This window comes from Galeopterus variegatus, unplaced genomic scaffold (assembly GCF_000696425.1).
Source record: "Galeopterus variegatus unplaced genomic scaffold, G_variegatus-3.0.2 Scaffold2789, whole genome shotgun sequence".
Taxonomy (NCBI): Eukaryota; Metazoa; Chordata; class Mammalia; order Dermoptera; family Cynocephalidae; genus Galeopterus; species Galeopterus variegatus.
In genome coordinates, this window is record NW_007728900.1 from 152,587 (window position 1) to 166,302 (window position 13,716).

General features: G+C 35.2%; 1 protein-coding gene across 1 annotated transcript in view; it reads left to right on the top strand.

Moving 5' to 3' along the window:
• RFWD2 (ring finger and WD repeat domain 2, E3 ubiquitin protein ligase) overlaps positions 1-13,716 on the top strand; it is a 227,116-nt gene that overhangs the window by 127,161 nt on the left and 86,239 nt on the right. The window contains exon 12 of the mRNA XM_008582996.1: positions 2,811-2,946. Coding sequence (XP_008581218.1) covers positions 2,811-2,946 — 136 coding nt within the window. The remainder of the gene's footprint in view (positions 1-2,810; positions 2,947-13,716) is intronic.

The window sequence follows — 13,716 nt, forward strand, 5'->3', positions numbered from 1 at the left end:
TTTTAGAGATGGAAACTTTCATTTATTGCCTGGGAATTGAGTCCCTTTTTGAACCTCTGTAATAGTACTTTTTTTTTTTTTTTTGAAAGATGACTAGTAAGGGGATCTTAACCCTTGACTTGGTGTTGTCAGCACCACACTCTCCCAAGTGAGCCATGGGCCGGCCCTATAGTTTCTAAATATAAACTACAGTAGGAAGCTGTTTAATTGAAAGTGGCCTGAGACCTACACTTTGACTGTCAGAGAGTTCCTGTTAACTCTCGCATACCTTATTTATTGGTATGATGTTGAAGTACAGCTATAGACAGTGCTAAGCAGTTAAAAAAGCGGGGGTGGAGGTGGGAAGGGGGTAGACTCTTATTAACATTCTTTTTGTTTGGTTTTGGGTTTTGGGCAGCTGGTCAGTATTGGGGATTCTTGTTAATGTTCTTTATGTCACTAGCAGCTGTGGAATAGTCAAGGTAATCACAAGACAATTTAATTCAGTTTTGGGGATGTAGTTTTATAGGAGGATAGAATAATAAAACCGGGAGCAAAATTAGATTGATTTTTATTTTTGTATTGTACTTAGATCGTGTTGTCCCTAGCTTGTAGGAATCTCAGGTTTATCTTATCAAATTTGCACATTGGCTACCACAACCATATTGTGTAATATGAAGTTCCTACCTTGGATTGTAAAGAGGAAATTTTAACTTTTCAAGTGAGAATCCATGAATCGACCCTCACTCCCCAAATTTTATTTCCAACTATGAAAATGAGAGATGAATATTAAGAAATTAATGTCTTAGACTCTTAATTGTAATTGAAAGATGAGGTAAATTAGAAAGCATTAGGAGAAAGAAAAGAGCACTGAATATACTTTTAGAAACCAGTCTTAGTTAGGAGAGGTGATATACCAGCAGATACGTTTGGATGTTGATCATAAAACAACCAAGCAAACAAAATTCTACCTTTTCATAACCAGGTAAGTGAGAACCGGTTGCTATATTTTCAGAAACTAAAACAACTAATTTTATTATTTTCTATGTGGATTCTTTTGGAAGTAGATATTATTGTGCTTATGATAGCCAGAAGTCTAGTTACCCTAGAAAAGAATTGTGGTCTTCAACAGAATACACATTCCTGAATGCTTGCAAATTTTATCTACTTAGGAACTGATGTCAAAATGTGAAAGAATAATTAACATTAAAACAAGCTTTAAATGAATAATATACTGTAACTGTCTTTTCAGTAAGTATTTTTTACATTAAATAACCACAATAATAGCATTACGTATAAAAAGAAATATTATGTCCAAATGACTCTGTAGTACAATTGATGATTTTTTGTTTTACAATAATCCATGTTTTATTTAGTGTTTGTTGAATTTCCTGAGAATAATTTTTATGCATGTGAAGCAGGAGCTTTATCTTAGTACCATGGTGATTTTTCATGCTAATTAGGCTATTTCTTTTGCTGTTTTTAGAATAGCAGCACTACTAAATTAGACCCTTTTAATCTAGGTTGTTAGGTGGATTTGTTAGTGTTTAAATCTTTAAATTTTGTAAAATATCAGGGAAAAATCTTAGTTTATTCAAGTAATTGTTGTTTTTCTTTATAATAATTGTTACATAAATTTCTTCATGCCAACTTCAAGATGACCTAATATATCCAGATGAAATATATTCTTTACTTTTTTCATACAGTCATATAACTCTTTTGACTTAATGATTCCTGTATTTTAATTTCATTATGCCTACCATTACTTTTAAATGATTTTTAAGAAGGCCAGTCATGGAAATTTACCTTGAAAAAATTGCGCGTGTGTATGTGTATGTGCTTGCAGTAAGGAAGAAGCTATGAAAAGACAGTGTTATAAAAGACTTGTTTCAGATTTCAGTCTAGAAAGCTAAACCAATTATGTGTTCTTTTCATTCTTTGGAAATGAAAATGTAAGTGCAAAAATTTTTGAAAAATAATGATTTTTTAAATTCATGATTTCAGTGTAGGCCTGCTTCTAGATTGAATAGATTAGCTATATTCTCAGGTACTTCATAAACTCATTTTATGGTTTAAATCACATAACTTTGGATAGTTTATTGAAGTGGATTTTACCTAAAGTATTTATACAGTGTTCTTTTGGATGGAATTACTGTTTTCCATATTCCACCAAAACTTTTTTTTCTCGATGGAGGTACTCTGGGATAAGTGGGAGCAATTTCAAACATTTTTTAACTTTGTTTTTGTCAATTAATAATTCATACATTGAAGTTTTCTACTCCCTGTAACAGGATTTGAAACACTTCAAAGTATTATGTGAACAAATACCTCTTTTCATTTAAAAATAACTATTTATGATCTAAAACGTGTTATTATAAACTGGGTTTTGGCAATAAATAGGCATAAATGTGTATCCCTTTAAACTTGTCCCTCCTAAGTAGCAAATACACCGTCTAGTATATATACTCTTTTTTCCCACCCTCACTTCCATTGAAAAGGGATTTTTGTTTTCATAAATGATTTAACTTCTCTTGACTAGTATCTCTTTTATCATTTTTTATTTTTCTGAGAAATTATTGCTAAAAATATGGTAAAGAGAATTTACAGTTAGTTCTTACTGGCGTGGAAAGGAAAGTATCTTTTAAAGAACATGTAAGACATTTTTTATTAAAGCTGAAAGATCAGATAAATTAATTTGTGTATACTATTCTTCTCTATTATCCTTTTAAAGATTTTTTTGTATTTAGAATATAATTTTAAATTTGTGGATATTGTTCATTGACTTACTTTGTGGTTCAGTTTATCTATTTTATTTTGTTTTTTTCATATAGATGACAGTCGAACTGCAAGCCAGTTGGATGAATTTCAGGAATGCTTGTCCAAGTTTACTCGATATAATTCAGTACGGCCTTTGGCCACATTGTCGTACGCTAGTGATCTCTATAATGGGTCCAGCATAGTCTCTAGGTAAGTATTGGGCACACTCCTTACTATTTTCTTTTGTAAGAAAACGTAGAATCTAATTAAATTTGAGAAGCAGTTATAGCATTCTTGTTAAAAGCCTAGGTTCTGAAGTTAGGTTGTCAGTGTATGCTGTTCTCATAAATGCTTTCTCTTGGAACAGTTTTTATAGAATTTGTATTATTTCTTCTTTAATTTTTTAGAATTTGCCATTGAAGCTTCCAGAGAAGATTTTTAACTGATTTCAATTTCAAAAGAGATTTAGGGCTATTCAGGCTATCCATTTCTTCTTGATTGAACATTATTGTTAGTGTGTCTTTTAAGAAATTTGTCCATGTCATCTGGGTTGTTGAACTTATTGGTATACAGTTATTCATTATACTGCCTTATTATCCTTTTATTATCTTTAGATTCTATGGGGATGTTTCTTCTCTTATTCCTGATATTGGAAATTTGTTTCCCTTTACATTTTTCGTCAGCAGTCTGGCTTCGAAGTTTATCAGTTTTATTGATCTTCTCAAAGAATCATCTCTTGGTTTTATTGATATTCTATATTATTCTGTTTTCTGTTTCATTGAGTTTTGCTCTTTATTATTTCCTTTTTTCTGCTTTCTTTGGGTTTAATTTGCTCTTACTAGTTAATTTCTTAAAGTAGAAACTGAGGTCATTGAGTTGACTCCTTTTATAAATACAGATATTTTGTGCTATAAATTTCCCTCCAAGCACAGCATTAGCTGTACTACACAAATATTAATGTGATATCTTTTCATTTTCATTCAGTTCAAAATACTTTAAAAAATTTTATTTTTTTATATTGACAGATAAAATTGTATGTATTTATCATGTACAACATGATGTTTTGAATTATATATCAAAATGCTTTTTAATTTCCATTCTGATTTTTTTCTTTGATCTATGGGTTACTGAGATGTGTATTACTAGTTTTCAAATATTGAGATTATCTGGTTATCTTTCTGTTATTGATGTATATTATTTTTATTTTCACCATCATCTTGATGATTGTTTTAAAATGTTTAATGAATATTTCTAATATACATTAAAATAGAATTTAGTAATAATCCCTCACCTAACCATCACCCAGATTCAGTGATTAATATTTTGCTATACTTGCTTCATTTGTCCTAAACCCAAATACTATGTCATTTTGCCTGTACATACTAAAGAATCTCCATCTCTTAAAATAGACATTGAAAAACCACAGGGCTATCTTATAACTAAGACAATTAGCAGTAATTCCTTTGTGTAATCAAGTTGCTGGTCCATGTTCAAATTTCCTAGAATGAATGAACCTTAAAAAAATGTTTTTGAGGTAGCCCAGGAATTTGGCTAGTTTTAACTTGTTACGTAGTACTAAAACTTTGCATACCTTTCATTAGCAGGACTAAGATTTTTATTTATGTATATGAAGGTTGGTCTTGAAAATTTAAGCCATTAGCTGAAGGAAACCTTTTATTTTATTCTAGCAGTTAGTAAACTCAAGTAATGAATAAGACAGAAAGCGTAAACTCTTTTTTTTTTTTTTTAAATATGTTGGCAGTGTGGGTTTTCCTTATGCACTGAACTGAGTAAAATTTGAAAAAGCAGATTTGTGGGGTTCATTTAATTACATAATTCATTTTACAAAAATTGTTCACCTAGTGGTAGGCTAGGCTAAGCATATAACCATGAACAGGCTAGACATAATGCTTGGATTCAGGAGAGCTCACAATCTTATTTTAGTGCCTTTATAGATAAGAAATATAAGAATAGTTTATGAAACAATTTAGCTTGGAACAACAGGTTAACATTATTACTTATATTCTTAACTACTGTTAATGTATAATATATTTTTAAAGGCTTCATAGTATAGTTTGAATATAAAATGACAAAAATAAGTATGAAAGTTTATTTATAATATGAGGGTACTTTAAAAAGTTCATGAAAAGATTCATATTATCTTTTAATTCTGTTTTTCCACAACCTTTATGAAGTATTCTGGTATTGACCAACTATGTATATACTTGTCTATAATTATGTGACTATACCCAAGTTTAAAATGTAATCCAAGGGCCGGCCCGGTGGCGCACTGGATAAGTGCGCTGCTTGGGAAGCGCGGCGGCGCTCCCGCCCGAGGGTTCGGATCCCACATACAGACCGGTTCCCACTCACTGGCTGAGCGAGGCGCGGGGGCAACACCGAGGGTTGCAATCCCGTTGCTGGTCCCCGGTCCGGTACGGGGGCAACACTGAGGGTTGCGATCCGTTGCCGGACACGGAAAAAGACAAAAGACAAAAAAAAAAAAATGTAATCCATATTACTCTTGTAATGTCCTTTGAACATTGTGAATTCATCCTGTGTTGTATTTTCTTCTTTAAAAAAATAAACAAGGTCTGGTTGGTTAGCTCAGTTGGTTAGGTCCAGGGTTTGTTCCATGTACCAGCCAGAAGCCAAAAAAATAAAATGAAAAATAAATAAACAAAATCAAAACTTCCTTCTTTAACATTATATTTAAAAAGCAGCCTCTGTGGGCCGGCCCGGTGGCGCACTGGTTAGTGCGCTGCTTGGGAAGTGCGGCGGCGCTCCCGCCCGAGGGTTCTGATCCCACATGCAGACCGGTTCCCGCTCACTGGCTGAGCGAGGCGCGGGAGCGACACCGAGGGTTGCGATCCCGTTGCCGGTCCCCGGTCCGGTACGGGGGCGACACTGAGGGTTGCGATCCGTAGCCGGACATGGAAAAAGACAAAAGACAAAAAAAAAAAAAAACAGCCTCTGTTTAGAAGATGTGCTATGGGTTATCAGTCTCTTTCTAAAAAGAGTAAGAGTCATTTTTTTCATCATTCCTGAAAACTATTTTAGCTTGGTTTAATATAATCTTGGATTTTTAAAATATGCTAATAAATATTGAGCATACTGCAACGTTTATATCAAAGCAATGTGCATTTTGAAGCAAAAATTTACTGTTTGTTTCCAAAGACATAATGACATTTCAGTTTGGGAATATCACTTATTGAATGCGGAGTTAATTACATTAAAACATTTCAATTAAAAAATTTGAAAGGTACCTGTAGTTGGTCCATCTTGCATACTAATATCCATTCTTTTTTCTTAATTACACTGAATTAACATTTCTGAGAGAAATATTTTCAGTTTTCAAAGTTTGCTAGGCAAGACAGATGAAACTAGTAGGTGCCAAGAAAGGGTGATACAATCAAAGAAATTAAGGGGTTTTTAAACTTTTATGGCCCCGATTATTTGTTTGCCTTTCATAGTTTTTCATATTCAGACACATCATTGATAATAAATTTGTTTTTAAAATCTTAATTTTTCTCAAAATATGAAGTTTAATGAATTTCAGGAGGAGGTATAAAGGAATGTTAGAGAAGACAGATAATGCTGAATTTGGTGCATTATTTCATTACATTGTTGAAGAAATTATTCTTCCTGTAAAATTGCGTTAAACATACCTAAGATTGATCAGAGAATCTCACTGAGAGAAAAAGATGAACCAGAAATTTTTGTGTTTACATTTCCTCTTTTGTTTGTTTGGAGTTAATACCATACCCATCAGTCCACAAGGTGGCAGCATTTGTTTACTTGACAGTATCTCAACTATTAAACAATAGACAAGGTATGGAAATTGGTGGCTTGTAGTAAAGTTGACCCTTATGAATACCAGATAGTCCTAGGTTAACAATAGCAAGTAATGGAAAGGAAAGAAGTCATTTTTTACATTCTTCTTATATATGGCAATAAGGTCATATTTTGTATTTTTCCTAACATTAGGTATAAGGTCATATTTTGTATTTTTCCTAACATTAGGTATTCACTGGCCACCAGAGAGAAATAGTTTGAAAGTACATAGTTTAAACTTACTCAATACTTAGTAGATGGTTGTTTCTTAAATTCTTGACTTAAATTTTATATACCTAGATTATGTTCAAAATTATTACACGCTCCACCTCTAGAGATTATTTTAACATTTTTGCTTATGTTTGCTCAGTTTGTAGAAATTGAGTTATATCAGGCATTAGCAAATTCATGAAAAGGAAAGGGTTATGTATTGTGGCATTTATTGATGCTAGATCAGTCATTCCCCTGGTAATGTAGTATTTTATTACTTACTCTTCTTTAGACACCTTTATAAGTATTTTACATGACTTCGTTAACTCACTTCATTCTTACATTAACCCTATGGAATAAAGTATTGGTATTAATTCCATTTTCCAGATGAGGAAACTGAGGTAGAGAGAAGTTTTTTTAACTTGTCCAAGATCAACAAAGTGCTGATGTTTGAATTGAGGCGTACTGGCTCCTGAGTTTTGATGCTCTGTTACTCACTTCAGAATCTTTTGAAACCTCGGGAAATACTTTACTTTTAAGACACCTGGAAGAATAAAAGGATTTAATTCTTTTGAGATTCTGACACTGCGTATCCCTGTTACTGTCTTGTCTAACTAGGCTTTAATAATGAATATTTTTTGAGTTTTAATATAATGTGGGTATGACATTCAGATGCCACTTTTTGCCATAGTTTGAAACTATTCAAATTAAACTTTTTTTTTAATAGTAGATAGTTAACAAGGATTGTTTTTGAAACTTCAGTTTATCATGGTAGGCAACACTGATCCAGATTTCTAGAATCTCCAGGTAATTATGGACTTGTTTTCTTAGGAATAGATATAATTTTAAGGCCTACCGAGGTACTTTCTCTTTTTGTCAGAAGATATTTCTATTATTATCCTAAGAGTTTTTGGCCATCTGGGATTGGGGTGAGAAATGAGATGAATGGAAGTGCAAAGGAAAGGATTACCTCGCAGAATTTTGACTAGAATCAGTCTTTTAAAGCAGTTATTTGTTAAATTGTGTTTTAGGCCAGAACCTTCATCAGGGAGGGTGTTTTATCTGTCTTATTTCCTGTTGCATCCCTATGTCTGGTATATGACAGGTGCTCAATAGTAAATATTTGTTGAATGAATGCATGAATGATGAAAAACTTCTTCCCTGTTGGGGGAGAGTCTGGAGTAAGAGGGCTCTATCAGTTGTCTGCCTTAACTTGCTGTTACATATTTGCTTGCTGGTAAATATTCCTTTGAAGAAAGTGTCCCAGGCTAAACAAAGTTTGTGAATCACCAGTGACACATGACAGAATTATAAATTCATGTTAACAACTTAAAATAGAGAAGTACAAAGATTGTCAGCAAGTGTTGATGAGTTTCCTACTTCTGTGATGATTCAAGATATAGGTGAAAGATGAAACACAGTCTAAACTTAAACTTTGGATGTCACTACATGCTCTCCCTCCTCCATAACTTCTGCCCTAAAATTTTCCTGTTCTTATCTCAATTCCTCTTATTTTTCATGTTTATTTGCCTTTGCCTTTGGCTGAGGTTTGAGAGTAGTACAGAGTGAAACTAAAATAATTTTATACTTATTACCACAAAACAAGCACTACTTAGGTTAGCATTTGAGGTTTTAGTAGACTAGTGAAGGTTTGTCACAAATCAGTCTTTGGTATCCAAGAGATAAAAAGATGTTTAATGGCTAGAAGCCACATTTTAAGGTTAGTATAAGGAAGATCTTTGTAGTTAGTAGTGTGTAGAGGTAGAATAGGCTTTATCAGGATTAAAATTAAACTCTAGCTTTTTTTTTTTAACCTAGAAAACATTTCTGTAATCCTGAGATCAGTTATATGTTTATCTGTATTTATCTAGAATATTTTTATGTTTGAATTGTTTTTTAAATAGTACCTATTCATGCTAAATGGTCTAAGTAATGAGAGTATAAATAAGAGTGATATACCGGTTAGAGGGGGGACAAACCTTTAAGCCAGTGTATGGACTAAAATGTTGTAAGTGCTCTAAAAGTATTTACAGGGTACATTGTAGAGAATGTCTTTGACAGAAGCAAGAGTGAAAGTAGGGAGATCCAATATATAGGTAGTTATTGAAATTGTTCTGGCAGCACATGATGATAGCCTGTGGCCTGGACTACAGTGAGGTCAGTGAGGCTAGGCAGAAGAAGAATTTAAGAAATATTTAGTGATTAGGGTAGATGAAATTTCATGATTGATTGGATGTTGTCATTGAAGCAGAGGATGATAACTTCCAGGTTTTTGGCTTGAGTAGCTGGGCAGGAAAAATATGGTTGTCATTTTCAAGATAGGGATACTGATAAAGAGCAGGTTTAAACAGCAGCAAGATTCATGGCAGATATCCAGTTAGAGATTTAGTGTAAATTCTTTGGATGTACAGAGATGAGGCCTATGAATTCGGGAACTTTTGCAGTTGATAATTGACACCATAGTTGCAGATACGTGGAACACTAACGTCTGAAGGTCCGGTATATGAGGAACTAGTCAAGCAGACTGAGAAAGTCCTTAAAGAAATGAGGATGAAAACAAGGAGAGTGTGTATTGCCATGCAAACCAGTGGGAGGAGTAATTTGTTGCGATAGATTGTGTGATCTTATGGACGGTATCATATCCAAAGCAAAATGAGAGTTTTTGTGTTGATTAAAAGGGAGAATACTTCCTCCTGGATAACAGGTGGGGCTGGATTGAGGAACAAGCTGGTAACCAACTATCCCAAGGGTAGAGGGGGTCAGTCACACATATAACTTGTTTGTTTTTCTCCTGAATATTGATAGGAAAACTCCAGTTTAAAGACCAGAACAAATAAAGTATCTTAGTTTCTTTCAAAAAAAAAAAAAAAGAGAGAGAAAAAGCTGTTAGAAGGAATTTCATAGTGAAATTCGAGAATGAGAACTTTAATGTTTAAAATATTGATATTTCATCCTGATGATTGACCTGCAGAGCTGGTCCTTAAAAGGAAACCTACTCTTATTCTGCTGGAGAACCATCTCGTCTTGACAAAGAAGTGAGCCACTAGGCTTTCAGTAAATAGGACACGCATTTTGGAGGATTGAGAGTGAAGTTTTGAATCTTTTAAAACTTGAAAAAATATATTCTTAAGTTAATCTCTCTATTCCTTATTTCTTACACTATTGAATTAATTATACTTTATAGTTTACAGATAAAATAGCACAGTCTCTGTCATTTTATCACTAGTACGAGTTAAGTAGGACTTGGCTTTACTGTGTAGGGAAGGAAAAATTTTCCTTTCCTCTCTTAGGTTCAGTAGCTGGGCCTGTGAAATAAACTTACAACAAATTGACAGGAGAAAAAGTACACAAACTTATTTAATATTAAACATTTTATGTGACACGAGGGTGGGAGGGGTCATAAAAGTAGAGGAAAACCCTAAAGAATGGCCAGACTTGGAAATTTTAATACCATTTGGGTAAAGAACAATAAATTTAAAGAGAAGTTACAAGACAGTGGAAAGGGTCTTTGAACATCTATATGTGGCAGATTATGGGAAGGCAAATAAATGAAGAAACTAATGGCAGATAGGGGCTTGTTAGTTTTCTTAGTAAGGTTTATTTATGTGGACTCTTTCTGGATACTATTTTCTTTCTGGTGATAAGAGTTGTTATCTCCCACTCAGTATGGGAAGTGGGGAGGAAAGGCAGACACCTTCAGAAGGGGAATTTATGTCCTGCTTTCAGGAAGATGATGGAGAACAGAGAGCTCATCCTGGGTTTGCTTCTTTTCATTTGCCTTCAGCTCAGAATAATCTTTGTGCCAGAGTGGCATATTTGGGTGTGACATATATTGATCCCTTTCAACTGCAAATTAGAAATAACTATGATGTCAGTATACATAAAACTTAATCTGGTGACCAGCGTTTTGTAATACAAATATTTGACAAAGAGTGTTTCAGTTCATCATCATTTTCCCTAGGTATGATAATTTGCCCATATATTGCTGCCACCAGACATTTTGAGACATCTAAAACTTCTTAGGTAAGATAGGGCATTACTGTAAGAGCAGGTGTCCACATGTACCATTTCAATTGCTTCTCCTTTATCTAACTTCTCTATATACTGTTTACAGTAGAGAGTCTCATACTGTATTAGTCTATTTCTTTTGCTTGCCACAGAATATCTGAACCTGGGTAATGGACAAAGAAAATTTATTTCTTGTAGTTATAGAGGCTGGGGAACACATTTGGTGATGGCCTTCTTGGTGACTCTACAGTGATGCAGGGTATCACATGACCAATGGGCTGAGCAAGAGAGAGCTAACCTGCTCACTTCCTCTCCTTTTATTCATTTATTTACTTTTTTTTTTTTTTTTTCCCGTGTCCGGCAACGGATCGCAACCCTCAGTGTTGCCCCGGTACCGGACCGGGGACCGGCAACGGGATTGCAAGCCTCGGTGCTGCTCCCGCGCCTCGCTCAGCCAGTGAGCGGGAGCCGGTCTGTATGTGGGATCCGAACCCTCGGACAGGAGCGTCGCCGCGCTTCCCAAGCGGCGCACCATCCAGTGCGCCACCGGGCCAGCCCTTTATTTACTTTTTGATGGCTGACCAGTACAGGGATCCAAACCTGTGACCTTGGTGTTGTAAAGCTGTGCTCTAACCAGCTGAGCTAACCAGCTACACCTACTTCCTCTACTTTTAAAGCCATCAGAACCATGCCCATTACTCTGCGAATGTATCAATCAATTGAAAGGCCCCACCTATCAATTACTATAAGATTTCCCATCCTCTTAACACTGTTAAAATGTAGATTAAATTTCCAATACATGAACCTTTGAGGGACATGTTTAACCCATAGCACAAACTACACTAACACTTACCTATACAGAATTTAACTTGTGTTAGTCTCATCTCACTGAAACACAATCAGTAACCAAGGCTTACGTGAAAAATAAAAAGGCTTTAACATAAAATGAATGCCACTAAATTAATGACTGAGGCCTCTTGGGTCACTAGCTTCTTGGGTTATTATTTAAGACCTGTCGACTTATTTTATGTACAACTCTTGTAATATTAGTTATCTGCTGTGTGTTTCTTTAAATTGTAAAGGAAAGAAAGATTACAATAGAAATGTTCAATGACAGCAGCAAGAAATGATAGTTAATTGCAGATAGGAGCTCAAAAACAAAAGCTGTATGTACCCATTTAATATGAGGTCAAACCTCACCTCATCCTTTGACCCGAAGGGGAGTGCCAGGACCCAGTGGCCAGCCCCATCCGGCCGAGGTAAGCCGAGGAGACACAAGAGGTGTGAGTGACCCCTTCCCTCATCCTTGGACCCAGAGGGGAGTACCAGGACCCCACGGCCAGCTCTAGCCCTGCTGAGGTGAGTGGAGGAGACCCACTGGCGGCTCATTCTGTGGCCAAATTCTGGAACAGGACCGAAGGTGGTATAATATAGCCACTACCACACCCACTGTCATGCAATGACAATTCACTGCTACAGTAGCAGCCACGGCTAGTCCACAGGTAACTGCTGCTCACTCAACTACACTGATATAAGAAAAGTCACCAGAAAAGCCTGAAAATAGAGGAAGAAATCCTTATCCTCGTAGCCAACATCAGTGTAATAGAAGCAGCAAACCCTGTACCAAATGACCAAACGTCAACGAAAAAGTACTATAACTACAAATAAACAAGAAGATATGACATGACTGAACGATTACAGTAATGCTTAAATTTCAGGCTCCATGGAACAGGGAATCCTTGAAATGTCTGAAAAAGATTTCCGAGCAATGATCTTAAGAAAACTCAAAGAAATAAAAGAAGACTCAATTAGAGAACACAATGAAACAAGAAAAAAAACCTAGAATATGAAGGAGGAAATTATCAAAGAGATTGATACCTTAAATAAGAGGGTAGCAGAACTCTAGAAATGAAAGATTCACTCAGTGAAATAAAAAACAACAGAGAGCTTGAGCAGCAGCGTAGAACAAACAGAAGAAAAAATTCCAGATCTAGAAGATGGTCTTTTGAAAATAACCCAGGCAGACAAAATAATGAAGAAAATCTAAGAGAGATAGCAGACAACCTCAAGCGCTCTAACATCCTACTTGTGGGCATTCCAGAAGGGGAGGAGAAAGGAAATGGTATTGAAAACTTATTCAAGGAAAAAGTAACAGAAAACTTCTCAGGGTAGGAAGAGATATAGACCTTCAGATACAGGAAGCTCAAAGAACCCCAAACAGATTCAGTCCAGAAGTTCCTCCCCAAGACATATTATAGTTACGTTTGCAAAGCTCAAAGACAAAGAGAAAATTCTAAAGGCCGCAAGACAAAAGCGTGAAGTCACCTACAGGGGAACTCCCAACAGACTAACAGCAGACTTCTCCGGTGAAACCTTACAGGCCAGGAGAAAGTGGAAGGATATATTCAAAACAGTAAAAGAAAAAAATTACCAGCAAAGAATTCTTTACCCAGTAAGGCTCTCCTTCAGAAATGAGGGAGAAATAGTATATTTCCCAGAAAAATAAAAGTTGTGGGAGTTCACCACTATATATCCAGCCCTACAAGAAGTTCTAAAGGGAGTCCTTTATCTGGAATCTGAATAATGATAACCACTGTCACAAATACACAAGAAAGAGCAAAACCCACTGATAAAACAAAAATGCCAGCAAGAAAGAGAAAGAAGCAAAATCACACCACCTCAAATTTCCAACTAATGCTGCAGAAGAGAAATAAAAGAGGAAGTAATGATCAAAAGATATTTAAATCGTGTAAACAAAAAGCAATTAAGTAACAGGAATTAAACAATACTGGTCAATAACTACTCTAAATGTGAATGGATTAAACTCTCCATTCAAAAGACACAGACTGACTGACTGGATTAGAAACCTAGACCCAAGTATATGCTGTTTTTGAGAGACCCACCTCACATATAGAGACACACACAGGC